Source organism: Drosophila mojavensis, unplaced genomic scaffold, assembly GCF_018153725.1.
Source record: "Drosophila mojavensis isolate 15081-1352.22 unplaced genomic scaffold, ASM1815372v1 contig_231, whole genome shotgun sequence".
Taxonomy (NCBI): domain Eukaryota; kingdom Metazoa; phylum Arthropoda; class Insecta; order Diptera; family Drosophilidae; genus Drosophila; species Drosophila mojavensis.
Window position 1 is genome coordinate 9,204,354 of NW_025318772.1, and position 26,870 is coordinate 9,231,223.

The following is a 26,870-nucleotide window of genomic DNA, read 5'->3' on the forward strand; positions in this document are numbered from 1 at the left end:
ATACTTCTAATACCAGAACAGACTTGAATATAATCATAATACTCATGTAATCTAATATTCTCTCATTTGAATACTCATGCATTCACACTCATATATAGTCTTATACTCACATTCTATTATACTCTCACACATTCATACTTTTCAACACTTATAATACTTTGATACCCTTGCAATCGTCTGCAAACAGAAGAAGAGCTCGACTATAGCTTCAACTGATCGGCCACGCCCACTTCTGTCTTCTACACACATTCTGCAACCAATATACCCCGCTCAGCCATTCACCGTTCAATCAGCATATGAATCAAAGGAAAAGCATAAACTACAATATATGAAACGCCAGCTCGATGGCTTCATTGAATTTGCTTGCAACAAACACAAATAGGCGAAATTCTGAAATGGAAATTTAATACGTATATGAGCACAAGTCCATTTGTCGCCAAGGATATTCGCACACACACACACACACGCAGAGCGTCGCATGTCCTTTTGTGTACGCACACAATTAATGTGCACCGAGCGTGAATTACAATGGAACATCATTCCCCGGCAAATCGGTTGCCTGGCATCTGCCCGGCCCTCACGATTTGACCCACTTATGCAGAAATAGTGAAAGCTGCCGATGCCAATTACATTTATTAGAGCACAGCTTTTTTTCTATATACATATATATATATTTTTTTTTTTTTCTGCCTTATTTATTAGTCAGGCCGAGCAGCGCTCTGATTCATTTCTCTATAATTTATAAGAGTAATTGGTCCAACGTTGAACTCGGCCTCTGTTTGGGGTCGCAGGCGCGCACTACAATATATTAAATCTACCCAAGCGCGCTTCATTTCACCCAAATACGCATTCATATCCATTTTTGTGCCCCTTGAGCTTGTTGAGAATGGGGTCGATGCAGTTGGTAACTAACTGAAGGAAGTGTAGGCAATTCCAACGCGAACTCATCAACCTCATCATATGTCCTCAATCAGATCAAAGTGCAAAACTTAAGTTTCCGGGTATTTGCTAGTCGTGCATACCCCGGTAGAACACTCTGACTTGAATTTTTGGCTTGCCTAGCAAAAGGCTGCCCATGCTGGGGTAGATTCCCCTCATTCCATTGCTCTGGTACCCCACATGACGCGAATATACGTAACGCGCCTTCATCCCAAACATCAAATATGCATATTTCATATTTCAGATATCGCGGGGCGCCACAAATGACAACATGTGGCACTAAGTGCGTCCAACATGCAACGCACTCGAGCCACAGAGCTGAGTCAAAGATATACTTATAGACTGGAACGATGAATTAAACAATTTCGAAGGAGTAGCTTAAAGCACAGTAATTAATATCATGTTTCGTTTAGTATATACTCAGATCTATATATAGATCTCTATATCCATGTATCAAATGCTAATGAATGATATCGCATATACAAATTATAAGCAGTGGCAAATTGTTGTCAACGGGGAACACCCGAAAGCAAATGCCAGTTTCGACTAGCAACGACAAAAAAAAGGAGAGAGATGTATATCTATATGGGATGTATGTATGTATGTATATCTATGTATGTCCGTATAAAAGTAAAAAATAATAATAAAGAAATCGCGCTCGACTGCTAAACAGCTGCAACAATTCTCACACACAAATCAAATGAACCCAACGCGCTGAACTCAACACAAAAAAAAATAAAACGGGGGAAAAAAGGAGAGAAAAAAAAAAGATTATTCGCATTTAGATGTGAAATTGAGATATAAATTTTGAAACGACACTGCATGCCTAGCTCTCCAGGTAACTAACCGCCCACACCTCCCCCACCACCTCAGCCACTCCCCTAACTGCTGCACGCTATACACCAGTTGCCCTAATCGAGCCAAGTTCAATGCATTTAAAAATTTAATGGGCTCTACTTCAGTCCACGTTTGGCAATCCAATTCGATTCAATTGTTTTAGCCAAACGCTGTAAACACTTTGCCCCGAAGACTAAACAAATTCTTTCTGTATCCATTAGATAGCCGACGAAGAAAGAGAACAAAAACAACAGCGAATTGAAGGCCCCCGTCTGGAGCAGCGCTCGCACGCATGTTTATGTTTACTTCAGTCTAATTAATTGTTTAAACATTTCTTATGCCTGCTACCCACTGAAAGTTATTGAAAATGGGGTAGATTGATACACATATGGGCAAAAGAGAGCAGATCTCGCACAAAATATGCAGATTTTTGCATTTACTCTTAGCTCAACTCATTGAACTCGGCAACTACAAGAGCTAAGGACTTGAAATTTGAAGTAGATATTATTGCACACCTAAAGCAGTATGAACTTAATACTTCATAAAGAGGACTCAACTCATTTCTTAAATATCGCAAGATATCGGTATTTCAGATGGTTTTTTATGCATAGCTCGGAAACCATTGAAGGTAATGAATCTACATTTGATATATAGAGCTGCCTACTGTAAGTACATATTGTGAATATTCATTTTCAGTTATATATAATCCTGATATATTCGAATTCCTCATAAGATGATCCAAAATTGCATTACAACCATTTCTATAATTCTACTACTATTCTACTACTACTATGATACTTAATCCTAGGGTATCTCGACGTTAAACATTTCAGAACTTCTCTGTTTTTTGCAGTCCATGACTTCACACGATAGGCTCTCTGAAATTTGACTTTTGTGTTTATCGCCTGGCTGAGTACAAACATCGTATGATCAGACAGACCATCAGCATCAACACCAGCATTTGCATTTCCAATTTCCAATTCCCATTAACTTTGCTTTTGACACCTGCCATTAATCGCTTGGCCATTTGTCATTATCAGACTATAGGCCTCATCGTGACTAATGGTTCATTATGTCGACCTTATTATGTCTATGCTTTCCCACTGATATGTAATGAAAGCTGATTAGATAATCACCCGCAAAAAATGACCTATTCCAATTGGACAAGCGCACACGCACAAGCACACACACACGCATAGACACAAAACGAGTTAAAGCTTTGCATATCTAATAAAGTCTCCTTAAGGCCCAAGATATTGTAAATCAATATTTGGGCAATTTTATTGTATCAAAATATGATTTGAGGCCTGCGAAACTTGGGCAATGGCAAAACTTCGAGCTCAACTGCTGACTATCAAATTGGCCTCTCTCTGTATCTCTCTCTCTCTCTCCCTTCATCCGTCCGTCCATCTAGTTCGCCCCCAAACATTAAAAACTTGGACAAATATTGTTAAGATATGCGTACATAAAACTAGCAGCATTATCGAGCCAATGATGATGTGATGATACGGTCATGATATCAAAAGCAAAAGTTTTTCGCAACACATACATATTTGTATGTATATGTATATGTATGTGTGTGTATATAACTATATACACATATTTACTTCGGGTTATTCCTTGTGGGGGTAATGGGTAAGCGGGGTATATTGCTTTCATTTACATGTATGAGAAAGGCGAGAAAAGGCATAGCTGATGCAACTGTGCTGTAGAAGATGAAGAGTATAAGAGCTTATGAGTATAAGAGATGCTACACATGCACGTGCATGAATTGAGTAAGTGTCTAAAAGGAACTCAGCTTAAGAGTTGAAGACTATAATAGAAGAGTATGAATGTGAAAGTATATCGTATAAGACTTCGCTAGTAGTATACGACTTCTCTGACTTGAGAGTAAAATATATAAGACTGAGTCAGTATAAGAATTACAACTATAAAACAAGTAAGAAGGCTCCAGTCGAGACTGCTCGACTAGGAGATACTCTGAACCCTCTAAGCTGATATTCTAATCATTCTGCATTTTTATGCACACATACATACACATGCATCCACACGCACGCATAAGCCTGCGCTCTGCTAACTGCGCAGTAAGCAGCGACTGCGCTTGGGCTGCGCTGCAGTGTGGGCAATATTATGAGACTTTATTTGTTGAATAATTTCTTTTGTAGACATAGGATCTTAATAAAACTTTCAGAGCGTATTCATATGGTGAATATGTGTGTACATTCCAAAGCACAAGTTTCTAGTACTTTAAATGCGTTTTTTACAAATTGGGGGCGAAGGGGGCGTGGTATCCAAAATCTGTAAACTACAAAATCTTTGTATCCATTAACTTTATATACAACGCAAATTTGAGGACTCCAGGTCTAAAAGTGTTCAAATTAGGCTAAAAAAACAAAATCAATTTTTCGATTATTCTCGATAAAAAAGTTATCGGATGATTTATCGAAAAAATAAAGCAAACTCGTACTGCGTATGGTACACACGAGTATGCATGCCAAATTTCAGCTCTCTAGCTGTTATATCTTCTGAGATCGACGCACTCATACGGACAGACGGACAAGGCTATATCGACTCAGCTCATCGCGCTGATCAAGAATATATATACTTTGTGGGGTCTGCCACGCCTCCTTCTGCCCGTTACATACTTTTTCACAAAACCATTATACCCTGATTTCCCATTTTCAATGGGTTCAGGGTATAATAAGAACTGTAAGCGCAAGAGACTTAAATCCGTTTATGAAGACATGGGATACAAACATATAAAGTTTACTTTAAACTATCTACAACTTTCATATAACCCAATTCAATCCATATCAATAGCTAGGTATCTCCTAGTCAGGCACACTCCAGTAAAAGCACTCCTTCTCCAGTTTTCTTTTTGATATCTCTGCAAAGTTTTATGAATTTGAGTTGGCGACAAAGCCAAAAGGAAAGTTTGCGATTAATCGCTGAGGCAGTGGCAGTGGCGCCCCAAAGGCAGCGCCTAACGGAAACAGAAATAAAGCCGGAAGCAAACTATAACGGAAGCTGTACGCTGAAATGCCCAATTGCAGCTGGAATCAATTGCACCTGCACGAGGCTTTAAGCAAAGCAGAACAGAGCAGAAAAACCACCAAAATAAAGACTCATTCTTAAATTGGTAACAAGTAATGCGCGTGTGTTGGTGTGTGGGCATGAGTGGGTGTTTGTGTGTGTGTTGGCTTAGTATGTTAGTCTGTCTGCCTTTGGTAGTGCACTCCATAAACAGTTCATAAGTGTCGCGCGTTTTGTCTCGATGGCAAGCTGAATGGCCAAAAGGTCCTGCAATACAATCAGCCAAGGGCCAAGCACAACAAGTAGCGAATGCTCATGACTATGCCCAGCCAAGAGATACCCTGTAAACTACTTATGTTAATATGATAATATGCGGAGATAGCATATGTACTTAGCATATATGACTCTATAGAGGTCTGCTCTAGAGATATAGAGAATATACACATATGTATATACCCGCCTGGAGAACAGTGTACTCCACTCTACTCTAGCCAATCCACCCTTTTGAAGCATCTGCCATGTATTCAGGGTATATGAAGAAAAAACTTTGCCCATTCAAGTAGCTACAACAACAACAACAACAAAATCAAGCCAAATTATGTACAATTTGTGCGACGCCGAGGACATTGCCCCAAACAAACAAAAATATGAAGAAGAAGAAGCAGAAGAAGGCGAAGAAGAAGCAATGTATGCAATCGAAATGTTAGCGCATTGAATTGAGCTGCTTGCCACAATTTGCGGCAAGCAGATTGTCTGTACGAGTTTGTCTGTCCGTTTGTCTGTCTGCTTATGGCAGTTGATGACATTCATTAAGTACAGTAGTAACTCGCCATGCACTGCACAAATCCTTCACTCTGCCGCTTAAGCTGCGCCCGCTGGCCAACGCTTAACTCTTGATTGATTATGTGGCAACATTTTGTAGCATATATAGTTTCAAGAGTTCGACTTAAAGCCTCTGGCCGGCCAGCTACATATTGCGTCTTCCACTCAAGCGAAATTTATGAACAGCTTCGGCTATTTAAACTGATGAATGTCTGTCCATGTGAGACTGCGGAGCTACCGAATTGCAGCTACGCTGGTAGTTCTCGACACGTTTAGCGTCGAGTTCATAAAATGTATAATTTTATTAGCCTCCGACAGAGCTGGGAGCAGTACCAGGCTACCTAGTGAGGCCACAGCGCAGATTTAGCTAGAAAAAAGCTTAAAATGATTGTGCTTTAAGCCTATAGAACTTGTAGGTAACTCCAACTGAAGATTACCTCAATTGCATATATACTAGTATGTATTCCTGATTCTATCATCTGTATCTGGCTCCAATACACTTTTTCCTAACTGAGCACAGAGAAATGAAACCCAATTGAATTCATATCAAATTTACAAGTTTAGCTTGCTTTCAGCTTTGAGTAAAGAGGCTAAATGGGCAGCACTGCTCGGCAATCCGGTGCGTCACATATGACCCACACATTCATCATCATCATCAGCCAAAGGCACATAAAACTGTGTCTTACACCAAAGTTTTTATTGTTATATCTCTTGCTCCACCTCTTCCACTTTGACTCTCGTCCTCTTCCTCTCCTGCCCCCTCACTCCTTGCCTTTTTCGACCAGTTATTTCTCAAATTTTGTTCACCAATTTTTATTATCGCTTTTTTTTTGTATTATTATTGCATTAGTATTTATTACTGGTAGCAATTTCAAGCCCCTCGCTCTATCGGATAATTTCTCAATAAAATTTTAATTTATTTTGTCATTAATTTTGTTCTTTGTCTTATTCTTTATCTTCTCTTGTTATGTATCGGAACGAGTTTGGAAGTACGTTTGCCTTCTACTAATGCATTATTTATAATTTCTCAAAGTTCATTAAATGCCAAACTTTTTTATATACTCTATAATATATAGACTACTCTCTTGATTTAATAAAGAAGAGCAAACATGCTGCGAAAGAGAAGTAATCAAAGGAGTGTTAAATTTTTGTATAATCTTTGTCTATATCTCCAATCACTGAACTGATATCAAAATTGTATAATAGTTAAGGAAATCCCATAGAATTATACTCTAATACTCATAATCTGAAGTACTTATAGAATCATCTTATTCTAATATAATAATATTCTACTCTTCTATTTATACTTCATAAATACCTTTCTCCTACCTTTTACTCATATATCATACTAAATCAAATCTCACACACATAATCAACAATTCTCTTCAACTCTTATATTCTATTCTTTTACTTTGAGTTCTTATACAGTACTACACTTATACTCTTTTTCAATACTACTACTGCTCATAACATCTTATACTCTTATACCACAGATAGATAGCACTGCTTAGCGCCTCATCAATTCGGCAATTGATCCTGCTCAAGTACTCATCTAGACCTCATCTAGCTCAGTAACGCCCCTATCCACCTGTAACGTACACCTGCAACACAAACAGCCCAAACACCTCATTTTCAACCCCATTCACGTGAAGGATGTGTGCCTGAACACGTTTTCAAATTACGCTTTCAACACCCACTCAACGCCTTTTCCCCCTTTCTGCATTGATGCCCTATAATTCACCAAAAAAACGCAAATTGCGCACTTCAGCTATATATTGACATATATATATGTATATATACATACGTATGTATGTCATGCTGGCTGGGACTGCCAGACACTTGAGAATGCGAAACGATATTTGGCGCATAAATCGTGCAACACTCAAAAGTAGCTTTATTTTACATTTTATGGCGAGTGCCAAGCAAAAACGAGTCCGGGTACGAGCTGCACTTGGGCATTGACCGACTGCAGGATGCTCGTTCAGGATAAGGAAATAACTAAATTGATTAAAAAGTTCTTGATTTCTGATTCGATATATATTTATTTTATAATTGATCTAACTAAAGAGCAAGAATTGATAGATATAGATTTAGTAATAGATCGATCAGATTACCTCCAGTTGGCACAATTTCATCTTTAGCCTGACAGCAAACCAATATACCCCTTTTGTCACTTTCTGAACGCGCATAACAATAAATTTGATTTTACGGTCTAAAGCAGACGTTGGCGTTAATTGATGCAACAAATTCGTGCGTTCCGTTAAAAATTCCACTATTTCGTTTCGACTCGCGTCGAGTCAAAATAGTGCAACAAATGCCACTAACCTCAGACAATACAAAATCGAGTGCGACGCAATTAGAAAATGAGAAACGACTATACAAAATCTATTGCGTCTTATGATCCTAAATAGATATGGAATTTATATTCGCACAGATTTTCACAAGTACTCAAATAGAATAGAATAGAATAGAATAGAATATTGAAATATGAAAACAACTTTAATTAGTTTGAAGTAGGATTTTCATTAAATTTTTACCGTTAGCCAATTGTGAAAACTTAATTGTATAACTAAAACTGCTATCTGAAATTAATAATATTATGTCCTCATATATTATATATATTAAACTTGTACAATATCCATATTAAGAACCACCACAGCTACCTCCTATCTCATATCTTATGTACAAATTCCATCTTATACCTCAATCAGAGATTTCATCAGAATTTCGACCAAAAACCATGATGCCAAGAATAATTTTTAGTTTATTATCTGCACGCGATTCCAAAATCCACCATTTTGTAACTGTCAATAACGGCAATGGCCAAAAGCTTAGGTTGCGCTGCTTCAGATTCCAAACGGCACATATCAGATTAGATAGGCTAATCAATTTACTATGCGCATTTATATTTTAAGCTTAATTAGTTAAGATAGTTAATTTAGTGGGAACTATAAAAATGTTAATAAATTACTGTAACAAAAACTAATAAGAAAAAAAAAAGGTAAGAGAAAAAAAAAGCACAATAAAAACGGAGGCACGGCTGCTTCCGCGTCGCCATCGTCGCCGTTGCCGCCATTGCCAATGCTGCTGATGTCGCTGCTGACGTCGCTGTCGACAGCGTAAAGTGGGCGTGTGACAGGCGAGCCGTCTACTACGCAATTGCCGGTACAGTTAGACGACGACGACGACGACGACGACGAGAGCGACAGCGACATATCAGCAGCAGCATATTTGACAACAACAACAATTGCAAGAACAGAACAGCATACAACAACAAAACTATGCGGCAGCCTGGTAAAGAGGAAAAGAGAGCGAGTATGCGCGTGAGCGAGCTAAATAAAGATCAGAAGAGTTCGACAAGAGGGGCCTGTGCAAGGTTATTATTTATTTATAAATAAGTATTATAGATGCGAGATGTTTGTGCGCTCGTATTTAGAACGCACTTGCCAAAGAGACAATGAGTGACAGATCTCGCGCTATCTTTTGTTCAACTCTCGCTCACACTCTCCCTCTACTCCTCTCATCCGATCACTCTCTCTCTCTCTCCCTCTATTGTACAATTATTTCAATATTTGCACGTTTCATTTTATTGCATTTGCCAAATGTAAAAGAAAACAAAAATACTGTTTTCTGCTTTTGCTTTGTACACACACACACACACTCACACACACATACACACAGTATTATTTTTATTGTGTTTTGAGCTTGTTATTGTTTTCTTGTTTCTTGTTATTGTTTTACAAAATGCGCCGCTAAATGCATAAATGGAGCTGGGCTAAGCAGCGCTAGTTAAATAGCGTGTAAAAAAACAAATATTTTTGATTGTTGCCCTCTCTATCTCTCTCTTGCTCGCTCGCTCTCTGCTGCTCCGGCTCTCTTTTGTGGTTCTGTTGTTGTTTTCTACTGCTGCTGCTGCTCTCTTTCGTGTTGTTGTTTGCATCAGGCTGGCTGGCAAGCTTCGCCTACGATTCTTTCACTCTGCCTCTGTCTACGCTCTCTGTTTTTTTGTGTTTGTTGTTTCTTGTTTGCATGCTATCTCGCTTTATTTTGTTGCCATTTGATAAAATATGCAAGAGCGCGCGGCAGCTGCAGTATTTTTATAAATTTTTTTCTCTTTTCACTTTATTTTTGCAGTTTTCGCTAAGACGCAGTTCGACTCGGCACATGGCCACGCCCCTTGCCGCTGCACCCGGCGCCTGACAAGTGGCTGCTCCAAGTGTCAAATTGATTACGCAAACGACATTGGTTAAACGCAGTTAATGAATGGAATTACTTAAGAGGGGGAGGAGCAGGGCGCTGGGGGGAGGGCACGGTTTATTGCATTTTTATTTACATTAATGAACTTTCATTGGTCTTTAGTAATGCACATATAAAACTTCTCTAGATAAGTGCTTTGACTGCCGATTTAACTTAAGCGCTATTCTAATAACATAACGGTGATTATAAGTAAAAGTAGTAGAGTATTAGTTTAGAAGATTGTACGGATTGATGTAGAAATTCGCCCCCACGGCTTACACTGATAAAAACGAATGTCTCATGCACAAAAACAGCTGATAATATAGATTAATAGGAAATGATAATGACAAATACATAGATAACAAGCAAGAGAGTGATAGAAAGAGGAAGAGAGAAAATGGAAGAGAAAGAGAGAGAGAGAGACAGGAATAGGCTTTATAGTATTTCTACAGAATTCTCTTTTAATTAATACATTTCAGCTATAAAGACTATAAAATATTCAAGCAAAAATATATATAGGTATATTTAATACTTGTGCAACGCCAATACAGAATACATACATACACACATACATATACATATGCTTATATTTATAAACCCCTAACAAACGTGCGAGTTTTTTCCTTCTTTATATTTTTCTTTTTTTTTTTCAAGCGAAATCCAAAAAAAAAAATTTAAAAAAAATACTCATTGACGAGCACTAACAAAACTTGGCACAGGTTCAATGGCCAAATGTTGCACCGTGGGTGCTGAACACATATTTTCTAGCAAAAAGGGAAACTAAATTTAACTTTAGTAGTCAAGAAACTTTTATCTATCTGATCAGGTAAGTGAATTTTTGCTTCACTTTTTGGCCATGCGACCCACTGTGCTTCATTTTGGCCTAAGCAGAGAGAACGTTGAACGTTGCCACAGACCACGAAGAAAAATTTAAAATTCCACAAATGTCATTTCAGTATTTTTTGCTTTTATTGAAAAGGAAGCGGCTGATGCGAAGGTGTTGCAATATGCCAGCATGCGAAGGTAGAAGGGGGGGTGAAGAAGGAGAGGGAGAGAGCTGAATAACAGAATGCAGAATGCAATAGAGGAGGGAGAGAGTAGCGCGTTGGTCAAAGGAGGCGAGAGTAGCGTAGGAGACAAGGAGAGCAGGACAGAGTGAGAGAGAGAGAGAGAGAGAAAGAGAGAGAAGACTAGGAGCAGCTCCAAAAGGAAGCAACTGTCAACTGGCAGTTGCTGTGTGCTGCATAAATTAGCCAAAAGCCGCGTAGAGGAAAGACTGGAAATAGGCAGGACTATAAATAGTAATGTGTGCATTTCCAGTTGTACACTGAGCGAAATGCAACGAACTAAAACCAACAATTTTTGAAGCTTAAGCAAATTTCCATATTTAATCTATCAAATGAAATTAATGTTCTCTTACTAAAAGTAGTAGTGGCAGTAGTAAATAGTAGCAGCAGTAGCAGTAGTACTAGTAGTAGAAGTTGTAGTAGTAGTAGTAGTAGCAGTAGTAGTAGCAGTAATAACAGTAGTAGCCGTAGTAGCAGTAGTAGTTATAGTAGTAGCAGTAGTAGAAATAGTAGTAGCAGTAGTAGTAATAGTAGTAGCAGTTGTAGTAATAGTGTAGTAGTACTAGCAGTAGTTGTTATCGTAGTAGCAGTAGTAGTAATAGTCGCAGTACTAGCAGTAGTATTAATAGTAGTAGCAGTAGTAGTAATAGTCGCAGTACTAGCAGTAGTAGTAATAGTAGTAGCAGTAGTATTAATAGTAGTAGCAGTTGTAGTAGTTATAGTAGTCGCCATACTGGCAGCAGTAGAATTAATAGTAGTAGCAGTTGTAGTAGTTATAGTAGTCGCCATACTGGAAGCAGTAGTCACTATAAGTAGTAGAACCAGTAGTAGTCACTATAAATAGTAGTATCAGTAGTAACCATTGTAAGTAGTAGTAGCAGTAGTAGCCATTGTAAGTACTAGTCGCCATAGTAGTAGCACATGTAAATAGTAGTACTAGTAGTAGCCAATATACGTAATAGTAGCAGTAGTAGCCATACTAGTATTTGCACGTAGTATTTGTTGTTGATTCTTGTTTGTCGTTTGCTGTTCACTTCAGTTTTTGGTGTTAAGTCGAGTCGTGTTTCAATGCAAACTGCGTACTTTCTTTGCCCAATCAGCAGTTCGTTCAGTTTTCCATAGAACACGAATCACCCTCACATACTCACTCACACTTCCATACACCCATACACGCACACACTCACACACTCACACACTCACTGTTGTTTTAGTTTACGTGGCATTTACTTTATCAGGCTCTTTTTAGATTTTGCCGCGTAATCGACGGCCAGAGAAAAGGGATCAAAACAACAGTTAGACAGCCAGAGAGAACATCCGATCGGTCGACTACTTCCTCGAAATCTCCAATAGTCACAATTATAAACAATAACAAAACTCGACGTTATAAGACCAACATCATCAAAAGATATGAAATGAGTAGAACGAGGTTTCATATATCGCTAGATCAGCGAATTCTATTTAAGGTGTACGACAAACAGTCTAGACCAACAACTGGGGGAACTGGGAGTGAGTAGAATCACGTGCATGACGCACGGCACAACATGCGAATGCCCATTCGAAATCGAATTCGAGCTCCAATATGATTTGAGTGTGAATTCTATGGAAAACTGATAAGACTTCCTATTAGAGCCGCATTTAAAATAACTCTATTGACGACACTTTATTAATGATTGCGTATTATACAAATAAGTAATACTAATATTCCATTGAAATTCGCCAAGTGTGGAACAGAATTTATATAATAATTGAAGCAAATGTCATTGACCTTGAGCTAATTTGATAGCAGGCAATAATTACTATATGTACATGTATATAAACATCTATCATAGATAACAATCAACAAGTATTCAAATTCGTTAACTGATTTGCAATTGCCGTAGCTCACTACATTGAAAAGTAAAACTTAAAGAGAAAGCGAAAGTTTTGAAGAACATCAAAGCTTGGATCGCCGTTACTCTCTCTCCCTCTCTCTTGCTCTGAGAGAGCGTGAGAGAATAAGCGTGTACGTGTAATTACTGTACTATTTACAGACGCACGCATGTGAGAGAGGCAGTGAGTTGGAATTGCTTTACTATTTAAGTGTGGTGTGTGTATGTGTGTGAGCGAGTGATTGAGTCTGCCTACTCTTCTCTATTTACATACATACGTATATGTGTGTGCTCTATTTGCGTACGCATGAAACTCTCTGCGAGTGAGTGCAATTGCACTGCTTCCCACATTTGTATGGATATGTGCATATGTATATGTTGTTGCTAATGACAATCTCTGTGTGTGCGTGTGATTGTGTGACTGTAACTGTTCTTCTATTTACGTATGAATGAATGTAAACAAAACGTAAAAAACGTTTCTGCTACTCAAACGCGCATTAATTGCAACTGCCATGGACCAGAACCGAGTGAAAGAGCGAAAGAGACATCAGAGAGGGAGATGCAGAAAGAGAAATGGTAAGCGAAACGAACATGTGTAATATTTCATGTATTTATTAAGTAACATGCACAACAAGTGGGAGCAACAATGCAAACACAGCAAACGACGATGACGACGATGACGACGTTGGCCACTGACCGACACACACACATTCACACACACAAAGCACACATAATAAACGACAAATTAAAAACGAAAAGAAAAAGAAAACAAGTAAAGCACAGCAAACAACGCAAAAAAAAACATGTGAAAGAAAGATGGAAAGAGAAAAGCGAAGCATGGCATTTGAATGCTGTCTCTGTCGCACCTCATCACTCACTCTCTTTGGCCATGAACTTGACCAATTTCTTTGTTTGCTGCAAAAAGCACGCAATAATCGTGAACCGGAACCGGAATTGTATGTTGGAACTAGTCAAATAAGGCGAAACCAGTTTATGTCGTGTAATAGCTTAAATGACATTGGGCGAACTTGTAATATGAACTTGTTACAGTGAACTCATGCAAAGTGAATTAGATTTTGAACTAAATGAACTGAAGGGATATGTAATTACATTTATTTTGATAATCTGAACTGCTGAACTGCATCAAGTGCTGAAAAGAATTATCAATCTGCTGGGACTATCGTTAGATAACTATTCGTAAAATAAAAGAACTAGTTCAAGACATGAAACATATAATAGACAATCCTAAACTGGCAAAATCGTAAGAATTCCCACTAGAAATTCATTAATAGTCGCCAAACACTCACCTTCCAGCCAGCGCTGCTATTCGAGTCGCCTTTGTCCTTAAAGTATGAAACATTCTGCACCATCCACTCGTAGATCTGGCTCAGAGTCAGGCGCTTGTCGGTGGCTGAGCCTATGGCATGCGTTATGAGATCGGCGTAGGATAGATTGCCCCAGGCATTGCGACGGGATGAGTTCTTTTTGGCTGCATTCGCGTTCTGCATGGCTTGCTGTGGATCTGTGAGTGCGAGAAAGCGAGCGGGAATCAAGTGAGAATCGAGTGAAATCCTTGAGTGACTCCAGCCGAGTTGAGTTTGATTGAGTTGAGTTGAGTGAGAGAGGGACTTACCGCCGTTTGCCAGCTGCTGATTGCTGGCCTTGGTGCTGTCCAGCTCGTCGACGGGCTCGGGCCGTGGACAGGGCCAGGTGTTGGAGCGGGCGCGCGTTTGGGGCTCGAAGCCCCCGTCTGTGGGCAAGTCCCCAACTAGCTGGTCCATTTGCAAGCCGTTATCCGAACGGGGCAGATTCGGCCATTCCTGTGCAAAGTCATCCATGATGGCAAACAGTTCGTCCGGGAGTTGCAGCTTTCTGACTTTTCTCTCACAGCTCGCCCAACTCAAAGCTGTCAAGTGTAAGAAAGAGACGACAATAGAGTTCAGTTCAGTTCAGTTGAGTTAGTTTCAATTGAATTGCAGTTAAATTGAGCTTTTATCAAATGCATTTCACCCTACCGCCCATCCCCGCCCATTCAATCTGCTAATGTCAATTGCCATCGTTTGCGAATTCCATTAAATCATTTTATCATTAGACGCGAACACGAACTGGCTCTTATGTCTAATGACCCAGTCATTTCATTATAATACTCGCTTATGATTAACATGGACCGATATCCATAGAACTTCAACGTACTGAAAGGCTATATAGAACGAGTTAAAGCAAACTAGTTGGGAATGATTGACTCTGCCTAGAAGTGCTATATAAATTGTTCAATAACTTTTATTATAGAATAATAAAAGCCTAGTGCAACCGAAGATATTATTTCTTATTACGCAAATATCTAATCTATTCAATTCCTTAAATAATATATAAATATCCCTGAAATATTCATTTATACGCTAATAAAAAATGTACAAAGCTAATATACTATTTTTTCCGCACATGAATATTTATCATCATCAGAGATTTTACGGGTAAAACTAGGGAGCATGCACGCCCTGTATAAGAGTAAGTATTCGTTAAAGAGTGTGTAAGAATATGTATACATAGAAATGTATATACATACACACAAACATATATATATTTATGCTTGCGTCTCTATTCACATAATCAAATGGAATCTCGCGCGATCAGAATTGACAATGGAACTGATGATAATGCAACAGATCTAGTCAAGAATGCATTGCTCAATTAAGCACTATTAGGAATGAGCATGAAATTGGCGCTGCTTTAGTAAGTACATTTGGCATGCCATAGCCAGACAGAAAAAGAGAGATAGATGGAAAAAGAAGTATTATTATTAGGGTAAACAAAATAAAGGCCCCGAAATATTTTATAAAATATTTCTATCAATATAAATGTGACATATACATGTACGTATATATATATGCGTCTGGCTGTCAGTATGTCCGCATTATCAAAAGTCTATTGACACTGGCCGCGCTGTCTGCATGGGCAGGCTGATAAGCCCCACTGAAGATTGACTGCAGCTTGACGAACTTTGCACGAATTTCAAATGTTATCTTCTCACTCGCACTCACACTCTCTCTGTCCTTCGCATCGCTGCTTTACCCCCAAAAATTGCCCGCGGTTGTCTGCCTAGTCGCTTATCAGCCAAAAGCTTTGAACACAATTTAATTCCATTTTTAACTCTCTTAAATTTCGAACTTTAGCAGCCGCCCACAGAGCACAAGAGATCAAGAGAGAGCACACAAAGTTTTGCGCTCATTGAGCGCTTTGAACGCAAATTTCAAATGTGTGTGAATTGCTCTCACGCACTAGGCAAACAAAGAGCGCGCTCACACACACACACGCACACAATGTAAGCGAACGCGACGCAAAATAACGGCCGTTAATCAATGCAAAAGTTTTTTCGTCAAGGAGGGTATATTGTTTTTGTTGTAAGCTATATCAGAAGGAGAAGGTGTGAAATGTACTCATCATGTATATATTTATCTATATATATATATATGTGTATACTCTTCATCAGAGTCAATTTTTCAGTCTCAAGAGCATTAAAATAGAAGAGTAAAGGCAAATTGTAGGTGTAGTCAGCTTACGTATACTATCTACAATCAAAAATTTGTTTCTTCCAAAAATTTGACGAAAATCGAAATTAAATCCATATTGAAGCCATGAAATATCACAAGTAACTTTGATTTATTGGAGCATGCCCTACTATCCACTAGTCGTGCATACCCCATTTAATCAGTCTTAGGTGTTTTTTATTAAGTTTCGTTTCATTTGTTTCTTTTGCTGCTTAACATTTCTTTTGATTTTGTTTATGGTTCGCATAGGCCTAAGTCTATGTATACATGAGTGTCTCTCTCTCCCTCTCTCATTGTCTCTCTACCTGTATGCGTGTGGGTACGTGTGATTGAGCATGTAGGAGGCAGCAGCGCTGGCAATGGCGACAGCGAAATACCTTGAGACAGCACCGAGCACAGAACACGGAAGTGAAACAAACTAGAAAAAGGTTGTTCTTGTTGAGTATACGCCATGTCCATACGAGAGAAACAGAGGGGTAGAGAAAACTTGAGTTTTTCTATTTTACCTGTGCTCAAAAAAAATTGTGAAATTTCCAAATGATTTTTAGCAAAATATTTTTTAAAATTTACGACTGTGAATAATGTGTTTCTTTTTAGTGGAAATTAGATTTCAGATTTTATTCATTTTCATTTTCACACCTTTACTTTAGCAACTGGACTGAAACAGCCAGAAACACAGCTGAACTGCACCTCAAACTGACCTTAGACACAGCGCGAAAAACGAGCGACCGAAATCAACAGAAACTAAAACAAAACGTAAAAAATACATTGAGCAAAATGTTGAATACTGTATATACCTATGTACATATGTATGATACTATGTTACATACATATGCACATCAATGCACACATACACAAAGCTGTGTTCATGAAATTAGTAATGCTCTAAATGTTGGATAAGAAAATTTCGTGGTCAATCTGATATTTTAAAAACACGTCTATATACATACATACATACATACATACATACGTACGTACGTACATATTATGTTTGTCATTAAAACATCTACTAATAATTTGTCAACATCTTAATTGCTGTTCTGCCAACTATTTTTAGCTGCATCTGCCAGAGGCATTCACAATGGCTTTGCTATTCGAAAATAGATCACAAGACTGTTCACACCTGACATATACATAAGGAAATACATACATACATACACAAATCCATGCATATATACTTATGCATATGCATAGATCTAACGGGAAAAGTGAGCAAATTTGCGTCGCATGAGACAATTGGCTACTTGTTGCTGTTGCTGCCAGTTAGAGTGCAATGGGTGGCAATGAACGACTAATAACTACCCTATACACTATGCAAATCGATGTCTAGCATTTTCATCAGCTGTAGCGTTCCATTAAAGTTATCGATCATCATCGATTTCCCGAAAAAAACTTGGTATAAAATCTAGGAATAATGCTTCATTCATCTAGTTTATACTTATATACCCTAGATTTTATACTCTAATACTCTCTCACAGACGGCGCCTATTGCGTCTAAAAGATTTGAGAACAACAAACGTAAATACGAAAACAAAAGCAAAACAAAAACAAAAGGAAAAAAAGTTTGAACTTAGAATTTCGAAATGCTATTGATCTGATCTCGCTGCGTCATGGAGATGTTATTGTAATATTCTCAGCATCAGCCTGATTATCATTCAAATCAAATTGATTTTTAATAAAAATAAAACAAATATTTTAATATTGTTTGTTTACAACTGACGAGACAAGACAACAAAAAACTAGAACCTGTTCAAGAGACAATCTAAAGAGCAAAACATATCAGGCGATATATACATAGGTATATATATATATATATATATATATATATATATATATATATATATCTGGCCATATTACTACCTGCAAATGAGTCAGATTCATTGCTTAAAGTGGGCCGCGCAGCATCACGCAAATAGAATGAAAAGAGAATCAGCGACAGTGGAAAATAAAAACAAAAACAACAAAGTGTGGGCGAGAAATTAGCATCTGATATTTTAGGCACATTACTATATAGTTAGTTCTATATCTGTGCATTACACAACAGATGATCGAATGCCCGAATTTGTCAAAAATAGAAACAGAAATAAACCAAAGAAATTCCCAGAGGGGATTTTTTTGTTTTTGTTTTTTGCAGTTTTGCAATTTTGGCATTTTCAATGTCAAACAAACAAAAAGAAAGCAAAAGTTTGCGGCGACAGCAAACAGGTAAAAGTGTCTCCAGTAGGCAATGAACGACTATCAGTTACCCTATAGACTGCTTCCCATTCCACATAAGTTATTCAACTTATTCAGTTGTCTCCATTGATTTTACTCAATGCTAACTAGAGGTTCCGAGGTTCCAATAAACTGGTTCAAAAGCTAAATTGAATAACGGAAATTAGTCAATGCTAATATAATAATAAATCTATCTTAAGTGATATAAAATTCTTTGACTTGGCTACACCAAGAATGATCTGGTTCATTTATGAACTGAACAAAAAATCCCAAATGAAATCAGCGTTATACTTGAATTTAGCCATGGCCAACTAGAAGTACAATAGTGAACTGGTTCCTTAATGAACTGGCTCTTTAAGACACTTCCTAGACGTAGATTAGATTAGATTTCAGACACGATTCCATCCAATAAAAACCCTTTAGATTGTATGTTTCAAGTTTTATTCAATATTTAGAAACATTCTATCAAATATTAGGATGAAAGGTGATTTATACACATATGTACCTATGTATATCTATGTCTACATCTATAACTTTATTCATATTTCATGAGCAAACTCTCAATATGCCCTATTTAATGAGTGTAGAATGAAAGCAAAATAACGAAGGACGCAATCACAAAGAGTAATGGCAAAAAAAATAAATAAAATTTTGTTACGTAATTTAGCTAACAGTTGTTTTTCTCTCCCTCTCACACGCCCTCTCCCTCTCTTACTCACTCTCTAATGATATGCTTAAGAATATGAGTATTAGGTACACACGCACACACACACGCATAGCATTTGATAAGCAAAAAACGAACATCTGAAAGAACTAAATTTATCTGCTTCTTATCAGAGTGAATCGCAACTGAACTCGGTTCGTTCTTTTTTTTATTTTTTGTTTTTTACCTCTAGCAGATGTTTTCAAACTTCCTAACGAATGATGCTCGGATGATCCGAGTCGAGTCGCCTCATGTGATTTTATATGTATAATATGTATATATGAATGTATATATGTATATATATTATGCACGAAGCTCAGTTAGCCCCTTGCGCACATGGCCCAGGTTCAGTTACGTGGAAGTAAGAGAACGAGTCCACACACACACACACATACAGATACACACACAAAGCCACACGCATAAAGAGATAGAGACGAATGCCTGGCATAACTTGTCAAACAGGATTATTAAGCAAAGTATGTCAGCGTTGGCTTTGCTTTAAAGACGCCATCTCAAGTGTAAGACAGAGCGAGAGAGACAGCGAGAGTGAGAGAGAGCGAGAAAGACAATCAAAAATAACTGACAGCTGGTCAGCTAAAGGTAGCAGCAGCAGCAGCCACCTTAACTGGTCACCCAACTCCAGTTCACATGTAAATGATGCTGAGCCAGAGTCTCTGATCTGGCTGATCACACTTGATCGAGCGACCTTTTTCCGTTTATTGGGCGAGAGTGAAATCGTAACTTTCCCAGGAATATATAGATAAAGATACAGATTCATGAGCGAGCTGAATCTAGCCAAGCCAAGCCAAGTCAAAGATCTTAATATCATTGAGAAGATATCTTTAGCATGGATTGGTGATCTTAGTGAACTAGTTGACAGCGAACCAGTTCGTCTTTGAGCTAACTAGACATTTATCACGTTTGGCATAGATTTGCAATTGATTATTCGAAAAATAATTTGCCATAAATAAGTAAAAGTTTAATTGCATTTTTTTTTTTTATTTATAAATCATAAATAATCATAATTAATCATAATAAATTATATAAATAGACCATAATTTATAATAACATATATATAAATTATAATGCAGACACTTTTCATATCTTTTGCACTTGATGCGCTTTATCATACACACACACACTCTACACTCATATCGCACACAGTCGCACAGTCACAATGAGATAAGGCACACACATACATGTGTACATAAATGTATACAAATTGTCTGTTGCCGTTGCCATGTGCCTTTAGCCAGTAAAAGTCCAATATAGTCATATAGATGCAACTCCACAATGTCTAACTAGAGGTATATAAATAAATATATACATATGCATATATATAGATAATGTACACACACAATTGCCTTATCAATCGCTAGGTATTCCCTGACATGAAGCCTAGCACAAAGCTGACAATGCTAACATTTTTCTGTTAAGCGACAATGCTAACATTTTTCTGTTAAGCGTAAGTTCCAAGAGCCACTTGCCGTCTCCCTCTCCGTCTTACGCATGCAATTTATGCCAATTCACTCACTTACACTTGCATACGATAAATGCGTATGTGCTTTTATGAGTGTGTGTGTGCTAGTTTGCATGATTCCGTCATTAGTTTTCATTAGCTGCTGGTCTTAAGTAAATCATCTTGACACTCGCTACACGCGCCCATTGCACTTGCTCGCTCTCTTGAGACCGCGCTCTCTCTCTCTGATACGCCTCTCCCACTCACGCTCTCTGCAACTAAGTTGTAACCCACCCGCCACTGTGCTTGATCCGAAGTGGAATGCAAAGAAAGCAACCAAAGAGAGGCTTATTCTGGTTTTCACTGCGCTCTCCTTCTGGTGCGGCACATCGATTCGATCAATTGAGTTGTTCGGCCATGCGCAGAGGCGTAGCGCATCTCTGCTGTTACATAGGCAACGCTAATAATTTATTAACTCGATTATCGCGGAAGCGCATTCAAATAGAATCTTGTTGGAAGTGCAATGTGTGCCGGCTCTGTCGCACTTGTGCGACGCTCTACACGTGCCGTTTGGGAAGGTCAAAGAGAGAAACACGCGCGTTCCACACCCAGAAAGGGGTGCAGCGAGAGGGAGGCAGCGGTATTTTGTAATTGCAAATAAGAATCGGCAAGAAGCGTTGCGATCATTTATACCATATATATGTATATATTTATTTATTTATTAATTGTTGCTTTTTCCATTTTCTTTTTCTGTATAAATCAAAGTCGCTTTGTAGTTAAAGGAAATCGACTTCAATGTGATCAATCAATTGATAAATAGATATAGATATATAAGAGTGAAATCTTTATAGATGCCTTGCTCATTGTATTCTTTGAAATATGTAAAAATATTTGCTTTTATATATATTATGCATATAATAGATATATAAAAATTAATTAAAATTAATTAATTAACACCTATATTCCTCAATTCTCATTTCATTTGTGCTTCACCAAAAAAATTAAATTTATTTGGCAAACCTTTTCCAGCAGACACTATCTCAAACACAATCTAATAAAACCCGCTCGCCAAACACTCAAGATATCAGCAAATGGCAAAGCAGAGCCATAAATACCCGCACACACAGACATGCACACACACATAGATACCACCAGCAGCTATAGATAAGGCATTTACATAAACATTTATATAAGCACGCTCTTTGCTTATCACTCTCTCTTTTTCTAGCTGTCGTCTCTTTCTCTCTGTCTCTCTCTTTCTCTTTAATTCTTATCAGACACTGATCACTATTAGAATCGACCCATTTAATAAAAACATTAGAGCTTAATCGCCTTCAATGTCAATAATTTGTGAGGAGATTACAAAAAAAGGCCAACATACGAAAAAATCAATAATTAAATATAAAATCTATTTCAAAATATAATATGTTATATTTAGAGAAGAACAACAATAAAATAGAAAATCTATTAACTAAACAAACTAATAGAATAATAGCTATAGATATAAACAAATTCTCAATTGAGTGAGATGCAATGCTCAAAAGTTTTCATTGTTTCAATGTTGTATTTAAATAATTTAAAATCTCTTTTCTCCAATTAACCTATCCAGCTTAGTATCTAATAAGATTCAGACTTGCTATACGAACTTCCATCATACTCGAATCAGACTCTTTCCAACTATTAAACGCTAACTAATAAGTCACACAGCCGAGTGGAAGGGCAAAGCGAGCCAGAGCAGAGTGAGAACGAGACGGAGAGGGGACGGGCGGAGGAGCGGGACAGCGAAGCGACACGCGCTATAGTCGTCGCTATCAGCGCCGCATGCTATTTTTAGACACATTATCAGGCCTGCTCTAATTAAGATCTCTGCATTGAGCTTTCAAACAAAACGCTCACTAATCAAAATCGAAGTGCTGCAGTCCAATATGAATCTCTGGCTCTCCAATTGGAGTTATACGCATACGCTCAAATAATATTCACGAATATTCCTATGGCATTTTATGTAGGGTAGAGTCACTATTTGAATGAAATTCTCTCTTAAATCATATTTTTATTTTATAGGAAATAAATGTTAAAAAGAGAAAATAAGTAGCAGAGTATTCAAAAATCCAATTCGAATACTCTTGTTTGAATACACAACTGTTATTATATAAATAATCAAAATATTCAATACTACTATTTTACACTACTACATATCTAACAATAATCAATTAGATGTGTCTTTAAAATGTATATTCTTATTAGAGCACAGCTTAATAATCGATTTTTTCAACTCTTAATCATATTAACATAATCCCCATTTTCATATTATTTGCACAAATACACAATAAATTATTGGATAAGTCTATAATATATATAATCCCATTAGAAGATACCTGTAGACAACTGTCCAATTAGAATAATATTATTTGAGTGAACAAATACATAATAATAATTAGTTATACACGTTTGTAATGTTTATTCCTATTAGAATACATCTAAACGACTGACAAATCTAAATATCCAATCGTAATACTACTCTTTCAATGCAGAGATGCATAAAAATAATTAATTGTGCACACTCCAATTAGAATACATCTGAATGCATTACAATTTGCAAATCTCCAATTGGTATGCCATTATTTTAATGCACAAATGCATAACAATAATTGATTGGCTAATACTTTACAATTACAAAATGCATAACAATTAATTATTTGTATATTACTTATTAGACTACGTTAAAGTACTCTGCATTTCTAATTGGATGGCTTATTGACATTGTGCACATTCCTATTGGAGCCTAATCAACATAATCACATAATAAACTCATTCACCAACTGGAGTACTATTGGATAAAGATATATACACATGCCAATTAGAATTGTAGCTCCCTTGGTGACACGCCTTAAAGGCGTTAATTGAACACAAGTCTTGAATGTGCGCATTCTCTTATTAGAATGTAGTATGTGCATATTTTAAGTATTTACCTATATTGAGCCAATAGGAAGTTGCCTCTGAGCTTGGTTGTTGTTGTTGTTCCCTTTAAATTTGTTGTTGTTTCTGTTATTGTTGTTGTTTTCAGCTGATATTTGCACTGTTTTGTTTTGTTTTGTTATTATGATTGAAATTATTTGTCAACACTTTTACGTGAGTCGTTTTATAGTGCACTTATTTATTAATTAAATACACGTTGCTTGCTTTTGTTGTCGTTAATTTGAGCAAAACTTGTGCCGGTTTTGTGTTTTAATTATTCTTATTATTATTATTATTATTATTTAGTTTCGTTTGTTTTTTTCTTTTGTTGAAGCTAACTGGCATAATTTTCTGCTCTTTCTCTCTTTCTCACATACACATGCTCATGTATCGATAAGCATATGTGTATGTATGTGTGTATTTAGCTGCTCACACTTGCATAAGTTAAGCACTTGTTGTTGTTGGTATTTTGTGGGCGGCTGTTGCTGTTGCTTGAGCTATAAACATACAAATTAAAAACGATATTTACTTAACGAATAAAGAAACGAAGCAGGAGCAGAAGAAAACACAAACAAAAAAAAGTCAAACACATACAAAAACAAGAGCAATAACAAGAGCAAATTATGTACAAATGTAAATACGTATAAAATGAGAGCGCGCACGTTGCGAAAAGAGAGACAGGCAAAGAGAACGGGAGCCAGTGCGATAGGAAGAGTGGGCATCTAAAGAGAGGTGAGCACACGAGATCGCGTCACGTCACCAATTCATGCCAATTGGACGCATACAGAAATTAATTGGAATTCGTATAAGAATTCAATGAAAGCGTGCGGCGCAGTTGACGTCGACGGCGAAGGAACACAAACACATGCAGGCTCACTAATGATCCACACACGCTCACGTTCATACGAACAAACATCTGTACAAAAGCTTATGCAGATAGAGCACACATGTTTGCCCCTGTGTGTGTGTGTGTGTTTAAAGTTCAAATGGAAAAGTTTATATGTATACGTGTTGGTCTGTATGTATGTACACACATATAAGCACGTTTACTGTTTTGTTGTTAGTTTTGCCTTAGTCAAATTTGAATTTGAGCAGCTATTTTGATTTCGCACTAATGTCTGTGTTTGTGTTGTACATATATATATGCATGTGTGTGCGTAGCTCTGCCGGCAGCAGTAAATTTCCAAAATACCAAAAAAAAACACGCAAAAGCTACAATGAGAAAAGATCATTCCAGCCTTTGCTACGATATTTTTTATTTTGTTGCTCTTTTTCTTTCTTACTACGCATTCCTTCATACACTATTTCTTATTATTGCTCTTGCATCTGTGTGTGTTTGTGTGTATTTTGTTTTATGCTGTGTTCACTTTTTTCTTTCTTTCACATGTAAATGTTTTGATTTGGAATTTTGCTAAACTCTTTACTTTTGAGTTCACTCATCGTTCGCCTATGGAGAAGCAGGGGCGGGGCGGGGTTCAGAGAGCGGAGGAGTAAACACGTGATCAACCGTTTCGGTTTTTTCTTTTTCTTTTTGGACTCGAAAGAATTTGGTGACGTTGGGGGTTAAGTAGCGCGCTAAACGCTGATCGACCTCGTGGCTTTTAACCGCAAACGCAACGGAATCTGCTCGTTAACTGCTTTCTAGTTGGATGCGAACTGACAACTGATTGGTATACGAAACGCTACAAATCGAAGTAGCGGCAAAACGACAGCACCGTCGTCGTCGTCGTCGTCGGCGACATCGACAACGACGAAGCGACACGAACAGCTAGCCAGCCACTAGCGAACCAGGCAGCGCGCCCGGCACGTCTCTCTCTTTTGTGTCGGCTATGCGATAGTGTTAGTGTTTGATGGTGGTGTGAGCTACACACAGATGTTGTTGGGCGCTGAGAGACAAAGCTCGCTCTCTCTCTCGTTGGTAGCTGCGTGCATGTGTGTGCTTGTTTTGAAATCCACATATTTGAGTTCCACAAAAATGCACGTTTTATATTTTGGCGCTCACATATTCTTACAACACATACCAGCGCACACATACCCAGCAATTGAGTAATAAAGCCCCTAGTGTGCGTGTGTGTATGCTTGTACAAATGAATATATTTTCTAGTTTGTTTTGCCTGCCATCTTCTTTGGCGACGATCTGAATTTGAAAGCGAGTCGTTTCCAACACATTTCCAGCATGCCACTGATAACTGGCAAATGAACGAAATGTTTGTTATCTGCGCGCGCACGCGTCGCGTCGCAGTTGCTGTGGGAAATTTACCGAAAAGTTGCAGTCGAACAAGATATACAAAAAATAAAAAAAAAATAAAAAAAACAGAAAAAGTTTGCTAGGCACGCGCATTCATAACACGAATTTTATTAGTGGCCGCCAACCAATTCCGTCGCATAGACTGGTTCGTTCATTTGTCCCCGGACATTTGAGTTGTTAATGTGGCTGCCACATAAATTCCACAAATGACGCTGCTAATGAAGTCTAGACGCCTGAGCTTAAGTAAGGCTTAGCGCTTTATGGCCCAGACTGCGACACAGATGCAATATGCGAAAGTGCTCCGGGCTCGAGGCTGTACGAGCGATGGCAATTCATGGGCCAGTTATCAATTTTTAGTTCTATTCGTTCACAGTTGTGTTTGGTTCTTCTTCTTCTTTAACAACATTGCTTCCATTCTAGAGTTTTATAGTTGAACCAGCTCAAAATGCTTTTAACTTAATACAGCATATGCTAATTATGAGTATTGTCTTCAATATTGGAAGTTTAATATGCTAATTTGTCATCCATAACCGGATAATAACTTTATTATATATTGTTGCATTCTCATTGATTCATTTATTATAAACCAGAAATCTGAACAACCTCTAACAGCGTATTTATCCTGGGCATGCATACGTGCACATACACATTCATATGTATGTACATGAATACATGTACATACATACATACATAGTTCCCTTCAGTTGTCAGACTTTCCAGTCGTCATCGTTGTCGGTTCGCAATTGTCAGTAAAATTAGCCTTAAGCTTCGACACAGCTTTGACGGTTTTGTGACGTCACAAGCATAATGGGGCGGACAGCAAGTGGCGTTTAAGGCGTAACCAATGCTGCTGCGCCCCCACGTTACCTTCCACAGCGCATGCGCCACTGTCGCTAACGCCATTGCTGTCGCCGCTTCTGGCGCTTCCTCTCTGCCTCTGC

At 37.9% G+C, this 26,870-nt stretch overlaps 1 protein-coding gene across 3 annotated transcripts in view; it reads right to left on the reverse strand.

The window, feature by feature from the left end:
• The window catches only part of LOC6575413 (forkhead box protein O), a 40,595-nt gene extending 15,227 nt beyond the window's left edge, over positions 1–25,368 (reverse strand). The window contains exons 1-4 of one of the 3 annotated variants that reach the window (XM_044007930.1): positions 25,273–25,368; positions 23,696–24,178; positions 14,436–14,708; positions 14,110–14,324 (exon numbers count right to left, since the gene is read on the reverse strand). In XM_044007930.1, the coding sequence (XP_043863865.1) occupies positions 14,110–14,324; positions 14,436–14,640 (420 nt within the window). In that variant the 5' untranslated portion in view covers positions 14,641–14,708; positions 23,696–24,178; positions 25,273–25,368. Of the gene's footprint in view, positions 1–14,109; positions 14,325–14,435; positions 14,709–23,695; positions 24,179–25,105 lie in introns of all 3 variants that reach the window. The other 2 variants (XM_015167980.3, XM_002001387.4) reach the window with 2 other exon arrangements.
• Positions 25,369–26,870: the final 1,502 nt, after the last annotated feature.